The 22,535-nt window shown below is 40.9% G+C and overlaps 1 protein-coding gene across 2 annotated transcripts in view; it reads left to right on the plus strand.

The window, feature by feature from the left end:
• The window catches only part of LOC106580620 (succinyl-CoA:3-ketoacid coenzyme A transferase 1, mitochondrial), a 184,758-nt gene that overhangs the window by 139,152 nt on the left and 23,071 nt on the right, over positions 1-22,535 (plus strand). For both annotated transcript variants that reach the window (XM_014161871.3, XM_082966422.1), the window contains exon 14: positions 6,723-6,812. In XM_014161871.3, the coding sequence (XP_014017346.1) occupies positions 6,723-6,812 (90 nt within the window). The remainder of the gene's footprint in view (positions 1-6,722; positions 6,813-22,535) is intronic.

Here is a 22,535-nt window from a genome sequence, read left to right on the forward strand (position 1 = left end):
CTGACAAGGTAAAAATCTGTCATTCTTCCCCTTAAAAACACAGTTAACCCGCTGTTCCCCGGTAGACCGTCATTGTAAATAAGAATTTGTTTTTAACTGACATGCCTAGTTAAATAAAGGTAAAAGAAAATATACTATCGTTCAAAATTTTGGGGTCACTTAGAAATGTCCTTGTTTTTGAAAGAGAAGCATATTTTTTGTCCATTTAAAATAACATCAAATTGAACAGAAATCATTAGAAAACCCTTTTGCAATTATGTTAGCACGGCTGAAAACTTTTGTGCTTATTAAAGAAGCAATACAACTGGCCTTCTTTAGACTGGTTGAGTATCTGGAGCATCAGCATTTGTGGGTTCGAATACAGGCTCAAAATGGCCAGAAACAAACAACTTTCTTCTGAAACTCGTCGGTCTATTCTTGTTCTGAGAAATTAAGACTATTCCATGCGAGAAATTGCCAAGAAACTGAAGATCCCGTACAACTCTGTGTACTACTCCCTTCACAGAACAGTGCAAACTGGCTCTAACCAGAATAGAAAGAGGAGTGGGAGGCCCTGGTGCACAACTGAGCAAGAGGACATTAGTGTGTCTAGTTTGAGAAACAGACGCCTCACAAGTCCTCAACTGGCAGCTTAATTAAATAGTTCCCGCAAAACACCAATCTCAAAGTCAACAGTGAAGAGGCGACTCCGGGATGCTGGCCTTCTAGGCAGAGTTCCTCTGTCCAGTGTCTGTGTTCTTTTTCCCATCTTAATCTTTTATTTTTATTGGCCAGTCTGAGATATGTCTTTTTCTTTGCAACTCTGCCTAGAAGGCCTGCATCTCGGAGTCGACTCTTCACTGTTGACGTTGAGACTGGTGTTTTTGGGGGTTTATTTAATGGGACTGCCGTGCAGAAATATCAGCCCACAGAGAGAAGCACGAGATTGAACATCACTCAGCTTTCTAGAGTAGTGGTCTCCAACCGGTCGTTCAAGATCCAACCGGCATTCCTAGTCGATCGCCAAACATTTCTGTAAAAAACCCAACGATAAATTCAGCTGCCCTGCGCGCCGGGTAGGCGAACTGTTGCCATTTTGAACCATTTTATGTCTCTGAAGATGCAAACACTGCCTTTCTGGCGGGCCCAGGGAGCAAATCATGTGCACTATAGGCCTACCGCTGGCCAATCGGGTTGCCCAGATGACCGTGTCTGCAGTAACGTAGCAGGGATAAAAGAAAGTTTACTCGCAAAGTTGATACTGTGAGATTTCAAAACCATAACTAGAGAGAGACGGTCAACGAATACAGCAAAGATGCTGTTTTTATGAGTGAGTATATGTGTAAGTTCTTACTCAGCACTGTCAACACTTTGTATTCAACACTTTCATAAGCCATAAAATACATTTTCTTCCTATTTCCACTCAGCACTTCAACAAGCAGTGCAGCAGTAATGAATGAGTAGGAAAGTGTATCTGTAGGCTTGCATTGTTGTTATTATTAGCGGCTTGTTGTTTTTTTTATATCGAACAATATTTAACTTTCTCTGTTCATGTGAGTAACAACATGAATTTGTGCACGAGGCAGAAATAATGCGGTGCTATTCGAGTTTCACCATCTAGAAGACGGTGTCCTTTTTGGTTTGGTCAGTGTTAGTGGAGGAAAGGGAGAGCGGAGGGATGTTGAGAGGTGGACCCTCAGTCTGCTGCTCTCTCCCTCCGCTGAGACTGACCATCAGATGCAGGCTTCATCAGCCCAGTAAAGTAAAATGATTCAAATGTATGCACACTCAGCTGTGCTTCACAAGTAATACAACAACGGATCTATTACCAGTGTGATATTTAAATATACATTTTTTTTAAATGGCCTGAACAACAATGCATTCAATGGCAGGGAAATTCAAGCAAAGCCAATATGCAGTGATAATGTATTGGGCCGATAGTTTACTGCACAAACCTCATTGCTACAGAACTGTTTTTAATTGGTTAATGTTGCATAGACTTACGTTTTTTAAGTCATGTTAAAAAAATATCTGAGTGGTAGATCTCGGCTCGCATTTTGACTCGGTGATCTTGACTCAGAAAAGGTTGGTGACCACTGTTCTAGAGTTTTCACTGTTAACACTATCAACGCTTCCCTTTACTGGAAATTGTGCTCGAATCAACGCAATATTATTGAAACATACCGAAACAAAACAAGCTACGCAAGAGATTTTGTTGTAGGCAGAACGCATAGGAGTAGGATTCTATTGCATTGACACGCAGTACGCATTACCATATATGGCTCTGTGCCATTTACTTTGAACTGTGTTTACAGCATGAGCGGTCGTGAGGAGATGCGCTTGTTTTGAGATCAAAGCGAGAGCTGCATGTAGCCACATGTAGGAATGAGCGGACCAAAGTGCAGCGTGTGTGTCGCTCCACATTTTATTTATACTGTGAAACTATGCAATACATAAATAAACTGAATGACAAAACAACAAACCGTGACGCAGAGGTGAAACATACACTACTCAAAATTAATCTACCACAAACCCAGGTGGGACAAACACCAACTTAAATATGACCTACAATTAGAGACAACGATGACCAGCTGCCTCTAATTGGAGATAATCTCAAACAAAGCCCAACATAGAAATGCAAAAACTAGAACAACCCAACATAGAAATAGAAAACTAGAACATAACAACATAGAAAAAAACTAAACTAGACTAAAACTAAACCTGTCACGCCCTGACCTACTCTACCATAGAAAATAACAGCTTACCATGGTCAGGACGTGACAATATCCTTAACTAGTTAGTGAGCTATTAACCCAGTTATAGATCATTTGTAGTCAGCAATAGGGGAGTGAAAACCAGTCAGGTAAAGGGGCAGTAAAGGGGCAGTGTTGTATTTTGAGACAGGCTTGAATAAGCTAAGTAGCCAATAGGCAGAGGGTAACATAAGTGGTCTGATTCTCTGTAATAATGGTATGGGAATAATAAAGCATTTTATTTTGTAAAGTGGTGTCTTGCATCAAACGACAAGTGGAATAACATGTTAATGTCAAGCCCTGCGTGTTTTTTTATTTTTAAAGACTCATGGAATATAGGTCTACATTGAACTCTACACATTGGCTGCTACTGAAGGCTGAATGATAGAACAGCTATTTCCATGTTAATGTTATAGGATGCATTTTCTCCATTGTTTTTGATGGTAGGCCACTAGTAGGCCTACATTATGATCAAATAGCCACAGTAGCCTACTTGGCCACTGTTAAAACTGTAACTTAAAGCAGGTACAGACTCAGTGTTCACAGTAAACGCCCACTGGAAGCCAAAATTTTGTTTTAGACCATGACTGAGTTCCTAATTATAACAAAAAAAAAGATAAATGGGGTTCCCTGCATGCGCGCTCTCACACACATGCACGATCTAGGCTCGTTTAGGGCAAGAGTTAATAATTGTTGATGATAGGAAAAAGGGCACAGTGTCCTTTCACAGAGTGACTTCCCAGTGTCAACCTCACACAACTGACAATTCAATTTTTTTTGTGTGTGATTACTTGTATCCTTTTGCCCTCCTGAGATTTAGTGTCCATTTACAGTTGAAGTCGGAAGTTTACATACACTTAGGTTGGAGTCATTAAAACTCTTTTTTCAACCACTCTACAAATTTCTTGTTAACAAACTATAGTTTTGGAAAGTCAGTTAGGACATCTACTTTGTGCATGACACAAGTAATTTTTCCATCAATTGTTTACAGACAGATTATTTCACTTATAATTCACTGTATCACAATTCCAGTGAGTCAGAAGTTTACATACACTAAGTTGACTGTGCCTTTAAACAGCTTGGAAAATTCCAGGAAATGATGTCATGGCTTTAGAAGCTTCTGATAGGCAATTTGACATCATTTGAGTCAATTGGAGGTGTACCTGTGGCTGTATTTCAAGGCCTTCCTTCAAACTCAGTGCCTCTGCTTGACATCATGGGGAAATCAGCCAAGGCCTCAGATTTTTTTGTTGTCAACCTCCACATGTCTGGTTCCTCCTTGGGAACAATTTCCAAACGCCTGAAGGTACCACGTTCATCTGTACAAAAAATAGTACGCAAGTATAAACACCATGGGACCACGCAGCCGTCATACCGCTCAGCAAGGAGACGCGTTCTGTCTCCTAGAGATGAACGTACTTTGGTGCGAAAAGTGCAAATCAATCCCAGAACAACAGCAAAGGATCTTGTGAAGATGCTGGAGGAAACAGGTACAAAAGTATCTATATCGACAGTACAACGAGTCCTATATCGACATAACCTGAAAGGCCGTTCAGCAAGGAAGAAGCCTGTGCTCCAAAACCTCCATAAAAAAGCCAGACTACGGTTTGCAACTGCACATGGGGACGAAGATCGTACTTTTTGGAGAAATGTCCTCTGGTCTGATGAAACAATAATAGAACTGTTTTGCCATAATGACCATCGTTATGTTTGGAGGAAAAAGGGGAAGTCTTGCAGGCCGAAGAACACCATCCCAACCGTGAAGCACAGGGGTGGCAGCATCATGTTGTGGGGGTGCTTTGCTGCAGGAGGGAAGTGTGCACTTTACAAAATAGATGGCTTCATGAGGTAGGAAAATTATTTGGATATATTGAAGCAACATCACAAGACATCAGTCAGGAAGTTAAAGCTTGGTCGCAAATGGGTCTTCCAAATGGACAATGACTCCAAGCATACTTCCAAAGTTGTGGCAAAATGGCTTAAGGACAACAAAGTCAAGGTATTGGAGTGGCCATCACAAAGCCCTGACCTCAAACCTATAGAAAATTTGTAAGCAGAACTGAAAAAGCGTGTGCGAGCAATGAGGCCTACAAACCTGACTCAGTTACACCAGCTCTGTCAGGAGGAATGGGCTAAAATTCACCCAACTTATTATGGGAAGCTTGTGGAAGGCTACCCGAAACGTTTGACCCAAGTTAAACAATTTGTTGGCAGTGCTACCAAATACTAATGGAGTGTATGTAAACTTCTGACACACTGGGAATGTGATGAAAGAAATAAAAGCTGAAATAAAAAAAATTCTCTGTTATTATTCTGACATTTCACATTCTTAAAATAAAGTGGTGATCCTAATTGACCTAAGACAGGGAATTTCTACTAGGATTAAATGTCAGGAATTGTGAAATACTGAGTACAACACACCTGCTAAAGAAAGTTTGCTCAACCTACTGTATTTTCCTATGTGTTGCTTTCATCTATTCAGTGTGACAAGGAATGAAGAGATCTAGAGCGCGGACAACTTTATTGGGTGAAATTCATTCCCTCCCTCCCATCCTCTCTCACTCTCTACCTCACCCAACCTCTAATGCATACTGTATTCATATACTGTAAGGAATACTGACAGACTGTATACACACATACCAACCATATATCCCCTGGATATTCAACAGAGTGCCGTGCAGGCAGTTGTGATTGATGAGCGAAGCAGCTTTTAAATGGGTTTTTCAGTCATCTCACCCCCTGGGCAATGTGCATGCCAGGAAAGCTCATTGGACACAGAGAAATGAGAGACCTGCGTATAATTTTTCTCCCACTTGGCAATCCAATTTTGATGTTCTAATTAGATTTTTCTTCACTGGTTTTGGAAACAAATGTTTTCTCTAGTCTGTATTGAATGCAGACCTCAATACTGTGCCAGGGATCTGTGTGTGTGTGTGTGTGTGTGTGTGTGTGTGTGTGTGTGTGTGTGTGTGTGTGTGTGTGTGTGTGTGTGTGTGTGTGTGTGTGTGTGTGTGTGTGTGTGTGTGTGTGTGTGTGTGTGTGTGTGTGTGTGTGTGTGTGTGTGTGTGTGTTTTCACTGTGTCCATTAACAAGAAGTAAGCTGGCTGGGGCTGGACTCTGATGTAATACAGTGTTTATTCAGTTGTATTCCCCACTGGGCAGACTGTTAATATGCATCTCTCTACAGTGGATTACTGTATACAGTGCCAGTTTGGTTTAGCCTCTGGATTGGAAAGAGAGCAATGCTCAGGCCTACGTAAGAGAAAACCAAACAACTGGCAAAATACTCTGTTTCGGTTGTTACTAGTGACATGTGTGGAAGATGCGTTACTTTATGTTCTGTTTCGGTTGTTACTAGTGACGTGTGGAAGATGCGTTACTTTATGTTCTGTTTCGGTTGTTACTGGTGGCATGTGTGGAAGATGTGTTACTTTACGTTCTGTATCGGCTGTTAGTGGTGGCATGTGTGGAAGATACGTTACTTTATGTTCTGTATCAGCTGTTACTGGTGTCATGTGTGGAAGATACGTTACTTTATGTTCTGTATCAGCTGTTACTGGTGTCATGTGTGGAAGATACGTTACTTTACGTTCTGTATCAGTTGTTACTGGTGTCATGTGTGGAAGATACGTTACTTTACGTTCTGTATCGGCTGTTACTGGTGGCATGTGTGTAAGATGTTACTTTACGTTCTGTATCGGTTGTTACTGGTGGCATGTGAGGAAGATGCATTACTTTACGTTCTGCTTCGGCTGTTACTGGTGGCATGTGTGGAAAACGTGTTATTTAACGTTCTGTGTCGGTTGTTACTGGTGGCATGTGTGGAAGCTGTTACTTTACATTCTGTATCTGCTGTTACTGGTGGCATGTGTGGAAAATACGTAACTTTGCTTACTCTTTTGGCTGTTGCTGTTGGCGTGTGTGGAAGATGTGTTACTTTGAGTACCCCTGGGCTCTATTGTTTACTGTATTGCTTTGTTTGCCCTTCAGGGTAAGATGGTGAAGGGGATGGGTGGAGCCATGGATCTGGTGGCCAGCGCTGGAACCAAGGTGGTCGTCACCATGGAGCACTCCGCCAAGGTAAGTGTGTGACTGTGTGGACGTGCGTGCATCCAAAGCAATCCCAAGGCCATCCTCTTCCAGTGTTGTGTATATGAGTGACTCCAGATCAGCGATATTTAGGACATCATATACAGTTGAAGTCGAAAGTTTACATACACCTTTGCCAAATACATTTAAACTCAGTTTCACAATTCCTGACATTTAATCCTAGTAAATATTCCCCATTTTAGGTCAGTTAGGATCACCAATTTATTTTAAGAATGTGAAATGTCAGAATAATAGTAGAGAGAATGATTTATTTCAGCTTTTTTTTTTCATCACATTCCCAGTGGGTCAGAAGTTTACATACACTCAGTTAGTATTTGGTAGCATTGCCTTTAAATTGTTTAACTTGGGTTAAATGTTTTGGGTAGCCTTCCATAAGCTTCCCACAATAAGTTGGGTGAATTTTTGGAATTACCAGGAGGGTATCGGCCTGTAGAATTGTCTAAACATCTGGGCTTCTCAATTGGTAAAGAAGTGGTGGAAGCCTCCTTGGGTGGGGCTACAGATGGTGTTGAATTCAGAGACAAGCAGTCTTCATAGCTTAGATCCTGTAAAGTGTAGTGGTCAGAAAGAAGCCCAGACAGAGCAGTATGTTGGTGATAAGGTGCTTGAGTGGGGCTCTCTGCATTGTGAAATGTTCCCTTCAACACTTGCTTTGATGAACCAGAGATGCTTCCAAAATCCCTGGTTTTGATGGGTGAGTATAGAAAACCAGGCACAAGGGTTTTCACTGTGAAGGTACCCAGCTTGGTGGTGAACCTAAGGTGAGAGACTTTCTCATTAGGCTTTAGGACCCGTGGACAGATAGCCATGACAGATAGGGTTAGGAGCATGTGATGTGCAAGGTGTGTTGGTTCGGCACACACCAGGTCAGTGGCCATCTTCAGCCTTCCACTCAGTAGCCACCGGTACAGGTACAGGATGTCACACTCACACACCCACAGGTTGTTGGCCAGCTCCACAGAACGGAGACTTGGCAGCCCGTCAAAGGCGCTCTCTGGCACTGAGCGCAGGCAGTTGCTGTTGATCTTCAGGACCTGCAAGTTGACCAGTGCATTCAGCGAGGGGAGGTCCAGGGCAGAGATGCAGTTAGCTGACAGGTCTAAGTGGGTGAGGGAGGCTGGCAGGTTCAGAGGCAGGCTGGTTAGTCGGTTCCCTTTCAGAGTCAGAACCTGCAGCCTCCCCAGGCCCAGCAGAGCCCCTGGCTGGATGGTACGGATGCGGTTGTCCTCCAGGTCTAAGCGGGTGAGGTTGCCCAACTGGCGCAGGGCCCCGGTGGTGATGTAGGTGATGCGGTTCTTCTGCAGCTGCAGGGTCTCCAGGCTGGGGGGCAGGCCCCGGGGGAAGTGAGCCAGTTGGTTGTGTCTTGTGATGTTGCTTCAATATATCCACATCATTTTCCTACCTCATGATGCCATCTATTTTGTGAAGTGCACACGTCCCTCCTGCAGCAAAGTACCCCCACAACATGATGCTGCCACCCCCGTGCTTCACGGTTGGGATGGGGCTCTTTGGCTTGCAGGCCTCCCCCATATATATATATATATATATGGGCTCCATTTTTAAGAAATATATTTTGTGATATACTGTAACCTCTCTGAGTGTGATGCGTCAGTTCCTCTAATGAGCGTTGTATTCCACTAATGGATGAATTAATGATTTTAAATTATGCCTTTGACAGTCCCAGAGCTCCCTGTAGGATCCTTGGTGCTCAGATGGACTAATGCTCTCATCCAATACGTACTGGAGCAGTACACCAACCTGATTATGTCAGTAAAATGCAATTCCATGAAAAAGCCTCTGTAATTGAAGTGTTTGTTGCCATGGCTTCCCAGGCCTATGACCGGTAATATAAGTATTTGTGGAAGTTGCTGGCTGTCCAGGCCAATGTAAAAGGTCACCGGCATAAGCGTTCAGGGGGAGGTCAAAAAAGGGAGGTCACAATTCTGTTTGTACATATGTTTACATGGATATGCTTTTTAATAAAAACTATTTGAAACAAGCCATTTCACTTCGTTATTATCATGGCATTTCATTAATATTTTCAGTTGTGCAAAAAGTACCCAATTGTCATACTTGAGTAAAAGTATAGATACTTTCAAGTAAAAGTCACCCAGTAAAATACTACTTGAGTAAGTCAAAAAGTATTTGGTTTTAAATATATTTAAGTATCAAAAGTAAATGTAATTTCTAAAATAGAACTTGTATGTTCTCTTGATGAGTGTGTGATTTTGGCCATTTTCCTGTCTTGATAAGCATTCAAAATGTAACAACTACCTTTGTGTGTCAGAGAAAATGTTTGGAGTAAAATGTACATTATTTTCTTTAGGAATGTAGTGAAGTAAAAGTTATAAATAATTAACTGAAGGGCAGATACCCCAAAAAGGACTTAAGTAGTACTTTAAAGTATTTTTACTTAACCTGTTAGGGCTAGGGGGCAGTATTTACACGGCCGGATAAAAAACGTACCCGATTTAATCTGGTTATTACTACTGCCCAGAAACTAGAATATGCATATAATTATTGGCTTTGGATAGAAAACACCCTAAAGTTTCTAAAACTGTTTGAATGGTGTCTGTGAGTATAACAGAACTCATATGGCAGGCAAAAACCTGAGAAGATTCTGTACAGGAAGTGCCCTCTCTGACCATTCCTTGAGCTTCTTGACTCTTTTTATTGAAAACTTAGGACCTTTGCTGTAACGTGACACTTCCTACGGCTCCCATAGGCTCTCAGAACCCGGGAAAAAGCTGAATGATGTCGAGGCAGCCCCTGGCTGAAAAACATTAGCGCGTTTGGATAGTGGTCGGTCAGAGTACTATGAGACTGAGGCGCGTGCACAAGGCGACCCCATGTTTTAATTTTCTCTCTCTTTGTACTAAAACACAGATTGCCGGTCGGAATATTATCGCTTTTTTACGAGAAAAATGGCATAAAAATGTATTTTAAACAGCGGTTGACATGCTTCGAAGTACGGTAATGGAATATTTAGAATTTTTTTGTCACGAAACGCATCGGGCGCGTCACCCTTCTTTACCCTTTCGGATAGTGTCTTGAACGCACGAACAAAACGCCGCTATTTGGATATAACTATGGATTATTTTGAACCAAACCAACATTTGTTATTGAAGTAGAAGTCCTGGGAGTGCATTCTGACGAAGAACAGCAAAGGTAATAACATTTTTCTTATAGTAAATCTGACTTTGGTGAGGGCTAAACTTGGTGGGTGTCGGGCTATCTACTTAGAATATTGCAAAATGTGCTTTCACCGAAAAGCTATTTTAAAATCGGACATAGCGAGTGCATAGAGGAGTTCTGTATCTATAATTCTTAAAATAATTATGTTTTTTGTGAACGTTTATCGTGAGTAATTTAGTAAATTCACCGGAAGTTTGCGGGGGGTATGCTAGTTCTGAACGTCACATGCTAATGTCAAAAGCTGGTTTTTGATATAAATATGAACTTGATTGAACAAAACATGCATGTATTGTATAACATAATGTCCTAAGATTGTCATCTGATGAAGATCATCAAAGGTTAGTGCTGCATTTAGCTGTGGTTTGGGTTTATGTGACATTATATGCTAGCTTGAAAAATGGGTGTCTGATTATTTCTGGCTGGGTACTCTGCTGACATAATCTAATGTTTTGTTTTCATTGTAAAGCCTTTTTGAAATCGGACAGTGTGGTTAGATTAACGAGAGTCTTGTCTTTAAAATGGTGTAAAATAGTAATATGTTTGAGAAATTGAAGTAATAGCATTTCTAAGGTATTTGAATAACGCGCCACGGGATTGCACTGGCTGTTACGTAGGTGGGACGAAATCGTCCCACTGGCCCTAGAGAAGTTAACCACTGATTATTATTTAGGTTATTACTTATAAATATGATTTTACAAATTAAGAAATGCCAGGTTGTAGAGGATCTGTCGCATTTTCGTATTTACCCAACATGAACAGAGTCAAAATAAAGATATATGCCTACCTTTTCCTTGTCTTTTGGCTTATCTGTGTATCAAAAAATATAATACAGATCCTATTTTGATGCACAAAACCATTCAAACGAAGTCCGATGGGTTTTCTCTCACTTTTCCCAAAATATTTGCATAATGTCACAAACCATGCGGCTACGGTCATTTGATGGCAGTGGCATTGGCACATATATGTAATTTGTTGGGACTTGACTTTAACATTAATCAGAAGACTGTTATTTATCTAGTTAACTAAATATGTTTAATTGTTACATGATTCAATTAAGCATGTAACAATGAATTCATTAGGATCTGGGGTACTGCGAGAGTGGGTATTTAAAGAGTTACCATTTCCCGAATTAAACTCTAAAACGTCTTTACCTATCACATCTATAAACAGTCAACTTATTAATCATAATCTCGTGTCATATCACCATTCTGAATAGTCGTAACCTCCTTGCATCTGCAAAAACCCTAGCCTTACTTATTATCCAGTACTACACAAACTGGTTTAATTATTTATTTACCAGCTAATTAAATGGGAACACAGGATAAACACACACACTGGTTATTGACTGGAGAAGTAATACTCTGAAAACAGGTCCCTAGCGGAATGACAACAACATGGATGCTTGTTAACCTCTTGGGGCTAGGTGGGACGCTAGCGTGCCACCCGTGGTGCACTCCATCAACAGCAGGTGCATTTCAAGAGCGGCAAATTTGAATCCAAATAAATGTCAAAATTCAAATTTTTCAAAAATACAACTATGTTACACCATTTGAAAGATAAACATCTCCTTAATCTAACCACGTTTTACGATTTCAAAAAGGTTTTACGGCGAAAGCATAAATTTAGAGTATGTTAGGACAGTACATTTACAAGAGTTGTGTGTAATGTTTTGTCAAGTCAAAGACAGGGTCACCAAAACCATAAAACCAGCTAAAATGATACACTAACCTTTTACAATCTCCATCAGATGACACTCCTAGGACATTATGTTAGACAATGCATGCATTTTTAGTTCTATCAAGTTGATATTTATATCCAAAAACAGCGTTTTACTATGGCATTGATGTTGAGGAAATCGTTTCCCTCCAATAACCGGCAGTCAAGTCAGCGTCACAAATTAAATAATTAAAATTAGAAAACATTGGTAAAATATTATATTGTCATTTAAAGAATTATAGATTTACATCTTTTGAACGCAATCAACTTGCCAGATTTAAAAATAACCTTACTGGGAAATCACACTTTGCAATAATCTGAGCACTGTGCCCAGAAAAATACGCGTTGCGATACAGACTAGACGTCATGTTGGGGAGATCTAAAATCGAAAATACTATGTAAATAATCCATTACCTTTGATTCTCTTCATCAGATGTCACTTCCAGGTATCACAGGTCCATAACGAATGTAGTTTTGTTCAAAAAAGCTCATCATTTATGTCCAAAAATCTCCGTCTCGTTAGCACATGATGTAAGCCAGCCGGACTTCTCGTCATGAACGAGGGGAAAAAATATATTTCCGTTCGTTCAAACATGTCAAACGTTGTATAGCATAAATCATTAGGGCCTTTTTTAACCAGAACATGAATAATATTCAAGGTGGACGAATGCATAGTCTTTTATAACGTATTGGAACGAGGGTACCCAACATGAAGTAGCGCGCCAGGTGTCTAATGGGACATCACCGTTCCATGGCTCTTGTTCGGTCAGATCTCCCTCCAGAAGACTCAAAACACTTTGTAAAGGCTGGTGACATCTAGTGGAAGCAATAGGAAGTGCCAAAATATTCCTAAACCCCTGTGTTTTTCAATGGGATAGGTTTAAAGTCAATACAACACATCAGGTATCCACTTCCTGTCAGAAAATGTCTCAGGGTTTTGCCTGCCAAATGAGTTCTGTTATACTCACAGACACCATTCAAACAGTTTTGGAAACTTTAGAGTGTTTTCTATCCATATATAATAAGTATATGCATATTCTAGTTACTGGGTAGGATTAGTAACCAGATTAAATCGGGTACATTTTTTTTATCCAGACGTGCAAATGCTGCCCCCTAGACCCAACAGGTTAACCTGTTATGGCTTGATCCCGTTAGCGGGATCGATATGACGACAGCCAGTGAAAGTGCAGGGCGGCAAATTCAAAACAACAAAAATCTCATAATTAACATTTCTCAAACATACAAGTATTATACACCATTTTAAAGATAAGATTCTCCTTAACCTCTATGGGCTAGGTGGGACGCTAGCGTGCCACCCGTGGTGCACTCCATCAACAGCAGGTGCATTTCAAGAGCGGCAAATTTGAATCCAAATAAATGTCAAAATTCAAATTTTTCAAAAATACAACTATTTTACACCATTTGAAAGATAAACATCTCCTTAATCTAACCACGTTTTACGATTTCAAAAAGGTTTTACGGCGAAAGCATAAATTTAGAGTATGTTAGGACAGTATATTTACAAGAGTTGTGTGTAATGTTTTGTCAAGTCAAAGACAGGGTCACCAAAACCATACAACCAGCTAAAATGATGCACTAACCTTTTACAATCTCCATCAGATGACACTCCTAGGACATTATGTTAGACAATGCATGCATTTTTAGTTTTAGAAACTTTAGAGTGTTTTCTATCCATATATAATAAGTATATGCATATTCTAGTTACTGGGTAGGATTAGTAACCAGATTAAATCGGGTACATTTTTTTTATCCAGACGTGCAAATGCTGCCCCCTAGCCCTAACAGGTTAATCCAACCACAGTATCCAATTTCAAAAAGGCTTTACGGCGAAAGCATAACATCAGATTATGTTAGGACAGCGCCTAAACAAGAAAAACCACACAGCCATTTTCCAAGCAAGGAGAGGCATCACAAAAACCAGAAATACAGCTAAACTTAATCACTAACCTTTGATGATCTTCATCAGATGACACTCCCAGGACTCAATGTTACAAAATACATGTATGTTTTGTTCGTTAAAGTTCATATTTATAGCCATAAACCCCATTTTACATTGGCACGTGATGTTCATAAAATGTATTCCCTCCAAAACTACGGTGAATGAGCACATCAATTTACAAAAATACTCATTATAAACGTTGATAAAAATTTACAACAGTTATTGAAAGAATTATAGATACACTTCTCCTTAATGCAACCGCTGTGTCAGATTTTAAAATAGCTTTATGGCGAAAGCACATTTTTCAATATTCTGAGTACAGAGCTCAGCCATCAAAGCAAGCTAAACAGTTACCCGCCAAATTCTGGAGTCAACTAAACTCAGAATTAGTATTATAAATCTTCACTTACCTTTGCTGATCTTTGTCGGAATGCACTCCCAGGACTCCCACTTCCACTAGAATTTTTTATTTTTTTTTAAACTCCATATTTATGTCCTAATACCTCCGTTTTGTTCGCGCGTTCAGATCACTAATCCAAAGGCATAACGTGCGAGCGTAAAACCAGAGACAAAAAGTCAAATATTTCCATTACCGTTCGTGGAAACATGTCCAACGATGTTTACAATCAATCCTTAGGGTCTTTTTAACATAATTCTTCGATAATATTCCAACAGGACAATAGCGTTTTCATTACAAAGGAAAAAGAAGGAGCGGCGTGCCTGAGTGCTCGCACAGTAAACAACTCGTTGGTCCCAGGCTTGAGTCAGCTCCTATTCTCTGCCCAGCAACAGTGAAGCATAAAACAAGGTTCTAAACACTGTTGACATCTAGTGGACACCTTAGGAAGTGCAAAATGACCCCACAGACACTGTAGTTTGAATAGGGATTAGATAGAAAAACTACAAGTCACTTCCTGGTTGGATTTCTTCTCAGGTTTTTGCCTGCCATATGAGTTCTGTTATACTCACAGACATCATTCAAACAGTTTTAGAAACTTCAGAGTGTTTTCTATCCACATATACTAATAATATGCATACTTTAGTTTCTGGGAGTGAGTAGCAGGCAGTTTACTCTGGGCACGTCTGTCATCCAAGCTACTCAATACTGCCACCATCCATAAGAAGTTAATGAAGAGATGGAGAGGGACAGAGACCCTTAGCATTGCCACATTCAGAAACTACTCTCACCTACAATAACCACATACTTTGCACATGAACCAACACCCGCTTTGAGCAAGAAATCATGAATGTTTTTACGTGAAATGCCTGCGTTCGCCGGGCATCTTTCAATGAATGGGGCAGCCTTGGAAAGGGGGTTAGGCCTTTTCGTGGCACGCTTGTAAGGCTTTGATTGTCCGAAATGGTGCCAACAACTCTTCTACTGTTGTCCTTCTTCGTGGTTGTGCGGTATCCGGTGACTTGTCTTGTAGTCCTGAACAGAACTACAGAGTTGATTCTCATTCCATGCGCTCTTGAAGATACTACCTTGAAGATAGGCTAGCCAGCCATATCAATGGTTCCCCAATGGGGTGATGAGAGTAGCGTAATACAATGGTTGGAGCAGAGTAACAGAATGGTCCTACTTAAATTCGTTTTCGTGATTGTCCGCGAGGTGAGTTTATCGTCTCCACCTCGTGTTGAGATTCAAAGTTCAAACCATGTTAAACGTGTAGCTGCCCCTTCACGCTTTTTATGGTTCTATGTGTTTTTTTTCTTAACCCATTATTTATACCTTTTGCTCAAAAGGGGCAGTTCCGGCAGGCTGGCATGCTCCCTGACCTCACTCCGGGCGGTGGTTACTCACTGTGCAAAGTTATGGAAAACAATTATCGCTTATAACTTCTCAAATCACATCCCTCTCCAAAAAAAACACTTGCAGAATTTTCCATATTACATGCACAACCCATAGTATAGAAACGTCATCCATGTAGTGGGTATACTTTCCAAGTTACAGTATTTCCTTTATAAAATTAATGACATTTAAAAAATAACAAACCAAATGTTCTATAGATTGCTTCTGACCATTTCCCACGTTCTACGTTAGAAATATTGTTTTCATACTTGCTTTTGAACGTGTTTCTGTTGAGACAAAGCTGGATCTTCTCCTTTGATTTACAACAGAATGCGAGTTTTTAATCCCAACTAGTTCTTTCCTTGCTCCTCTGAAGTTATTCATTGCAAACCTGATCTGACCTATTTGGATTCTTGTGGACAGTCATGACAGTCCCCCTCTGGTGGGTTCAATCTTGGAAAGATTCTGCAAGTTGCAACCCACCACAAGAATCACCACGGGATATCCTGGTTGTGGATCGTCGTGACATCTTCAAAGAGAGGACGCCGTAATGACAGTAATAATGTAGCCTAAACTGCTGAAAATAGGCCTTTCACAAGATTAAATATTATTTGATTGTTATTAAAGAGATGGTGTCCAGACAGACTACTTTAGGAAACTTTGAATGGATATATCGGCCTATAGACAGAATCAGCGAAGTCACACATTCACACCCCCTGTAAAAGCACCCGTCAATCAAAGCCACCAGCGAATGTCAGACATGAGTAAATATTTCTCCTTTCCTTAAAACGTATTAAAAAATCTAGGCCTTCCTTAGGCCTTCCGAAAGTAGGTTATAAGATAATGAATTGGCAAGGAAAGTATGAAAGGGGACAGCTGTGCTCTAGTATGAAAATGAAATTGACAATTGTTTAAAATAGAAACAAATACACTCAACATGTCCATAACCTATTTATCAGCGATGCTGATTATTGAGTGAGAGAGTGTTGGATAGATTGTTCAAATCCTGTGAGGAATTTTTACAATTTGACTTTGCTGACGTACTGTGTGAGGTGAAGAAAAAATTACTTAGAAGCCAAGCTAGGAACTTTCCTACATTTGACATTTGCGAGAAGCAGGCCAGGTACTTCTATGCGTGCTCAGGCACGAACACTCCGTCAAAATTTAACAGGACAGAGAAACCAGACATGATGGTATGAAATAAACCCAAACTTTTTCTCACAAGCGTTGCAGGTTTTGAATTCTGCAAACAACGTTTCCACTCCGAGAATGAGAACGGTAAATTATTATAATTAACACATGGATTAACAGAAATGTATGTAACCAAATGACAGGGATTAATGGTAAATTGCTTGTTTTACAAACAGTAGGCGACCACATGGGAATTCATAAGAGTCCATTAAGGGCCGACACTGTATAGCCTCGGCTACTATTCTACTTTGTGGAAATAGGAGGGCGGCACTTTTAAAAAAATCTCACCTGGGGCGGCATATCAGCTTGGACCGGGCCTGATCAGCGTTGATTCGCCTACAAATTAAGAAAAGTTTCCTTTTCAAAGTATACCATGCCAGGTTGGAGAGGATTGGTGCATTGTCCATTTGACAAAACATTAGCCCATTGTAGGCCTCAGAGACAGAACCTTGTCGACTGCTGTTGAATAATTAACAAATAGTCCTTTTTTTAAGACGACCAATTTATTTATTTACTAGCAAGTAATGAAAACGTGCGTTGAATAAAATAAAGTCTACACATCAAATATTTATTTTTTTCTGAAGTAACATAGACTATAGCGCTCTACACCTCCGCACATCTAGCCGATTAGCTGCTGGAGCATCACTACACCTCCGCACATCTAGCCGATTAGCTGCTGGAGCATCACTACACCACCGCACATCTAGCCGATTACCTGCTGGAGCATCACTACACCTCCGCACATCTAGCCGATTAGCTGCTGGAGCATCACTACACCACCGCACATCTAGCCGATTAGCTGCTGGAGCATCACTACACCACCGCACATCTAGCCGATTAGCTGCTGGAGCATCACTACACCACCACACATCTAGCCGATTAGCTACTGGAGCATCACTACATCACCGCACATCTAGCCGATTAGCTGCTGGAGCATCACTACACCTCCGCACATCTAGCCGATTAGCTGCTGGAGCATCACTACACCACCGCACATCTAGCCGATTACCTGCTGGAGCATCACTACACCTCCGCACATCTAGCCGATTAGCTGCTGGAGCATCACTACACCACCGCACATCTAGCCGATTAGCTGCTGGAGCATCACTACACCACCGCACATCTAGCCGATTAGCTGCTGGAGCATCACTACACCACCACACATCTAGCCGATTAGCTGCTGGAGCATCACTACATCACCGCACATCTAGCCGATTAGCTGCTGGAGCATCCCTACACCACCGCACATCTAGCCGATTAGCTGCTGGAGCATCACTACACCACCACACATCTAGCCGATTAGCTGCTGGAGCATCACTACACCACCACACATCTAGCCGATTAGCTGCTGGAGCATCAAAGGACAGTTGGAAAGAGGAGGAGATGTAGAAAGTTTAATAAACAGACTAAGTTCGCAAAACAATCATCTATAATCATTAGTTAACACACTGCTATTAGGTCAAGATTATCTACAGTTGAAGTCGGAAGTTTACATACAGTTAGGTTGGAGTCATTAAAACTCGTTTTTCAAGCACTCTACAAACTTCTAGTTAACAAACTATAGTTTTGGCAAGTCGGTTGGGACATCTACTTTGGGCATGACACAAGTAATTTTCCCAATAATTGTTTACAGACAGATTATTTCACTTACAATTCACTGTATCACAATTCCACTGGGTCACAAGTTTACATACACTAAGTTGACTGTGCCTTGAAACAGCATTGGAAATTTCCAGAAAATTATGTCATGGCTTTAGAAGCTTCTGATAGGCTAATTGACATACTTTGAGTCAATTGGAGGTGTACCTGTGGATGTATTTCAAGGCCTACCTTCAAACTCGGTGCCTCTTTGCTTGACATCATGGGAAAATCAAAAGAAATCAGCCAAGACCTCAGGAAAATAATTGTAGACCTCAATCAGTCTGGTTCATCCTTGGGAGCAATTTCCAAACGCCTGAAGGTACCACGTTCATCTGTACAAACAATAGTACGCGAGTATAAACACCATGGGACCATGCAGCCGTCATACCGCTCAGGAAGGAGACGTGTTCTGTCTCCTAGAGATGAACGTACTTTGGTGAGAAAAGTGCAAATCAATCCCAGAACAACAGCAAAGACCTTGTGAAGATGCTGGAGGAAACAGGTACAAAAGTATCTATATCTACAGTGGGAAGCTTGTGGAAGGCTACCCGAAACATTTGACCCAAGTTAAACAACAATATAAAGGTACCAAATACTAATTGAGTGTATGTAAACTTATTACCCACTGGTAATGTGATGAAAAAAATAAAAGCTGAAATAAATTATTCTCTCTACTATTATTCTGACATTTCACATTCTTAAAATAAAGTGATGATATTAACTGACCTAAGACATGGAATTTTTACTAGGAATAAATGTCAGGAATTGTGAAAAACTGAGTTCAAATGTATTTGGCTAAGGTGTATGTAAACTTCCGACTTCAACTGTACATCAGTGGTTCCCAAACTTTTTATAGTCCCCATACCCTTTCAAACATTCAACCTCCAGCTGCGTACCCTCTGTAGCACCAGGGTCAGCGCACTCTCAAATGTTGTTTTTTTGCCATCATTGTAAGCCTGCCACACACACTATACGATATGTTTATTAAACATAAGAATGAGTGTGGGTTTTTGTCACAAACCGGCTCGTGGGAAGTGACAAAGAGCTCTTATAGGACCAGAGCACAAAATAATAATACAATAATAATCAATAATTTTTCTCTTTTATTTGTTAATCGAAAATTGTAAATGACTCACCACAGGTAATGAGAAGTTTGTGCTTCAAAGGATGCTCTTAACTCTGCAATGTTGGGTGGTATTGGAGAGAGTCCCAGTCTTAAATAATTCTCCACACACAGTCTGTGCCTGTGTTTAGTTTTCATGCTAGTGAGGGCCGAGAATCCACTCTCACATAGGTAGGTGGTTGCAAAGGGCATCAGTGTCTTAACAGCGCGATTTTCCAAGGTAGGATACTTTGAGCGCAGCACAATACAGAAATCTGGCAGTGGCTTCTGATTAAATTCAATTTTCACAGAACCGCTTGTTACAATTTCGATGAGACTCTCTTGTTCTGATATCGGTAGGTGGACTGGAGGCAGGGCTGGAGGCAGTTGTTTGTGTCCATCCGTTTCCGGAAAGTACCTGCGTAATTGCACACCCAACTCACTCAGGTGCTTCGCTATATCACGTTTGACATTGTCCGTAAGCTTGAGTTCGTTTGCACACAAAAAATCCTACAATGATGGAAAGACCTGTGTGTTGTCCTTGTTAATGCAGACAGAAAAGAGCTCCAACTTTTTAATCATAGCCTCAATTTTGTCCCGCACATTGGATATAGTTGCGGAGAGTCCCTGTAATCCTAGATTCAGATCATTCAGGCGAGAAAAAACATCACCCAGCTAGGCCAGTCGTGTGAGAAACTCATCATGCAAGCATTCGGACAAGTGAAAGTTGTGGCCGGTAAAAATAACTTCAGCTCGTCTCTCAATTAAAAAAAAACATGTCAATAATTTGCCCCTTGATAACTTCTGTATTTTGTAAAAGCCTTACATGGTCGCTGCCGATATCATTGCATAGTGCAGAAAATACACGAGAGTTCAGGGGCCTTGCTTTAACAAAGTTAACCATTTTCACTGTAGTGTCCAAAACGTCTTTCAAGCTGTCAGGCATTCCCTTGGCAGCAAAAGCCTCTCAGTGGATGCTGCAGTGTACCCAAGTGGCCTCGGGAGCAACTGCTTGCACGCACGTTACCACTCCACTATGTCTCCCTGTCATGGCTTTTGCGCCATCAGTATAGACACCAACACATCTTGACCACCGAAGTCCATTTGATGTCACAAATCTGTCCAGTACTTTAAAAATATCCTCTCCTGGTTTCCAGAAGACATTTACATTTAGATTTACGTCATTTAGCAGACACTCTTATCCAGAGCGACATACAAATTGGTGCATTCACCTTATGATATCCAGTGGAACAACCACTTTACAATAGTACATCTATATCTTTTTTGGGGGGAGGGTGGGGGGGGGGGGGTTAGAAGGATTACTTAATCCTATCCCAGGTATTCCTTAAAGAGGATGTCTTCCTTAATTGACCCCCATAAACGTAACGGACATATACCAGGAGCTGTGCCAGGCCCGCCACGTTTGTTGACTCATCTAGCTGTAACGCATAGAATTCACTGGCTTGTATGCGAAGCAGTAATTGTTTCAAAACATCTCCTGCCGTGTCACTGATGCGTCATGAAACAGTGTTGTATAGTTTTTTTGGCCTTCTCCACCAAATTGTCACAGCCATATCCGCAGGAAGAATTAAGTCCTCCGCAATAGTATGGGGCTTGCCTGTCTTAGCCACTCGGTAGCTCACCATATAAGACGCTTCTAGCCCCTTCTTATTAATGGTATCTGTTGCTTTTATACATGTCTTACTACTCGAAAGTGGTCTTAATTCTCGCTCAAAAAGCTCCCGTGGCTTATTTTTCAAATTGCCATGTTTTGTTTCAAAATGTCTGCGCAAGAGTGAATGTTTCATCGAGTTGTGAGATAGTACTTTTGCACAAATAACACACTGTGGCTGAGGAAAGGCACTACTCCAAATATAAGTGAACCCCAAATCAATGTAGTTCTCATCATATTTGCACCTGTCTGATGGTCCAACATCACTGTCTGTTGTTCGGTGCTTTCCTAGGTAAGGGGTCAGTAGCTCTTCGGCTGCATCAGATTCACAACTGTCGATGTCCATGTTAGCTAGGCTATCAACAAATGTAGAATTACTGATGCTAGCATTGGATGTGCTCGTTGAAGAAGAACAACTTGTGTTGTCGACAGGTGCAGGTGTAGTACTGCTGGTAGTAGCAGTACTACCAGTAGAGCTGGTATGTGTCTCTATGGACACGGGCCTTACTAAATGGACTGTTTGAAAATGTGAAGATTTTTTAAATATATATATATATATATATATATATATATATATATATATATTTTTTTTTTTTTAAATGAGTATCACATTTTTATTTGGCGTACCCCTGGGGGTAAGCATTCTCCAGTTTGGGAATACCTAATCTACATGAAAATAAAGTTAAGATCAATGTAGGCCTATGTAAACGGTTTTGACTATTTTATTTTCATGACGGTCTTCATCCATAAACGTCACAGCTCTACCTGTGACCTATAATTAGAGTATTTGTGGCTGTCTAGGTCTATGATCTGTAATGGGAATATTTGTAGCTGTCCAGTCTTATGACCTGTAATGGGAGTATTTGTGGCTGTGGCTATCCAGTCCTATGATCTGTAATGGGAGTATTTGTGGCTGTCTAGGCCTATGACCTGTAATGGGAGTATTGTGGCTGTCCAGTCTTATGACCTGTAATGGGAGTATTTGTGGCTGTCTAGGCCTATGATCTGTAATGGGAGTATTGTGGCTGTCCAGTCTTATGACCTGTAATGGGAGTATTTGTGGCTGTGGTTGTCCAGTCCTATGACCTGTAATGGGAGTATTTGTGGCTGTGGCTATCCAGTCCTATGACCTGTAATGGGAGTATTTGTGGCTGTCTAGGCCTATGATCTGTAATGGGAGTATCTGTGGCTGTCTAGGCCTATGATCTGTAATGGGAGTATTGTGGCTGTCCAGTCCTATGACCTGTAATGGGAGTATTTGTGGCTGTGGCTATCCAGTCTTATGATCTGTAATGGGAGTATTTGTGGCTGTCTAGGCCTATGATCTGTAATGGGAGTATTGTGGCTGTCCAGTCCTATGACCTGTAATGGGAGTATTTGTGGCTGTGACTGTCCAGTCCTATGATCTGTAATTGGAGTATTTG

The sequence above is a fragment of the Salmo salar genome, chromosome 20 (assembly GCF_965601325.2).
Source record: "Salmo salar chromosome 20, fSalSal1, whole genome shotgun sequence".
NCBI lineage: Eukaryota > Metazoa > Chordata > Actinopteri > Salmoniformes > Salmonidae > Salmo > Salmo salar.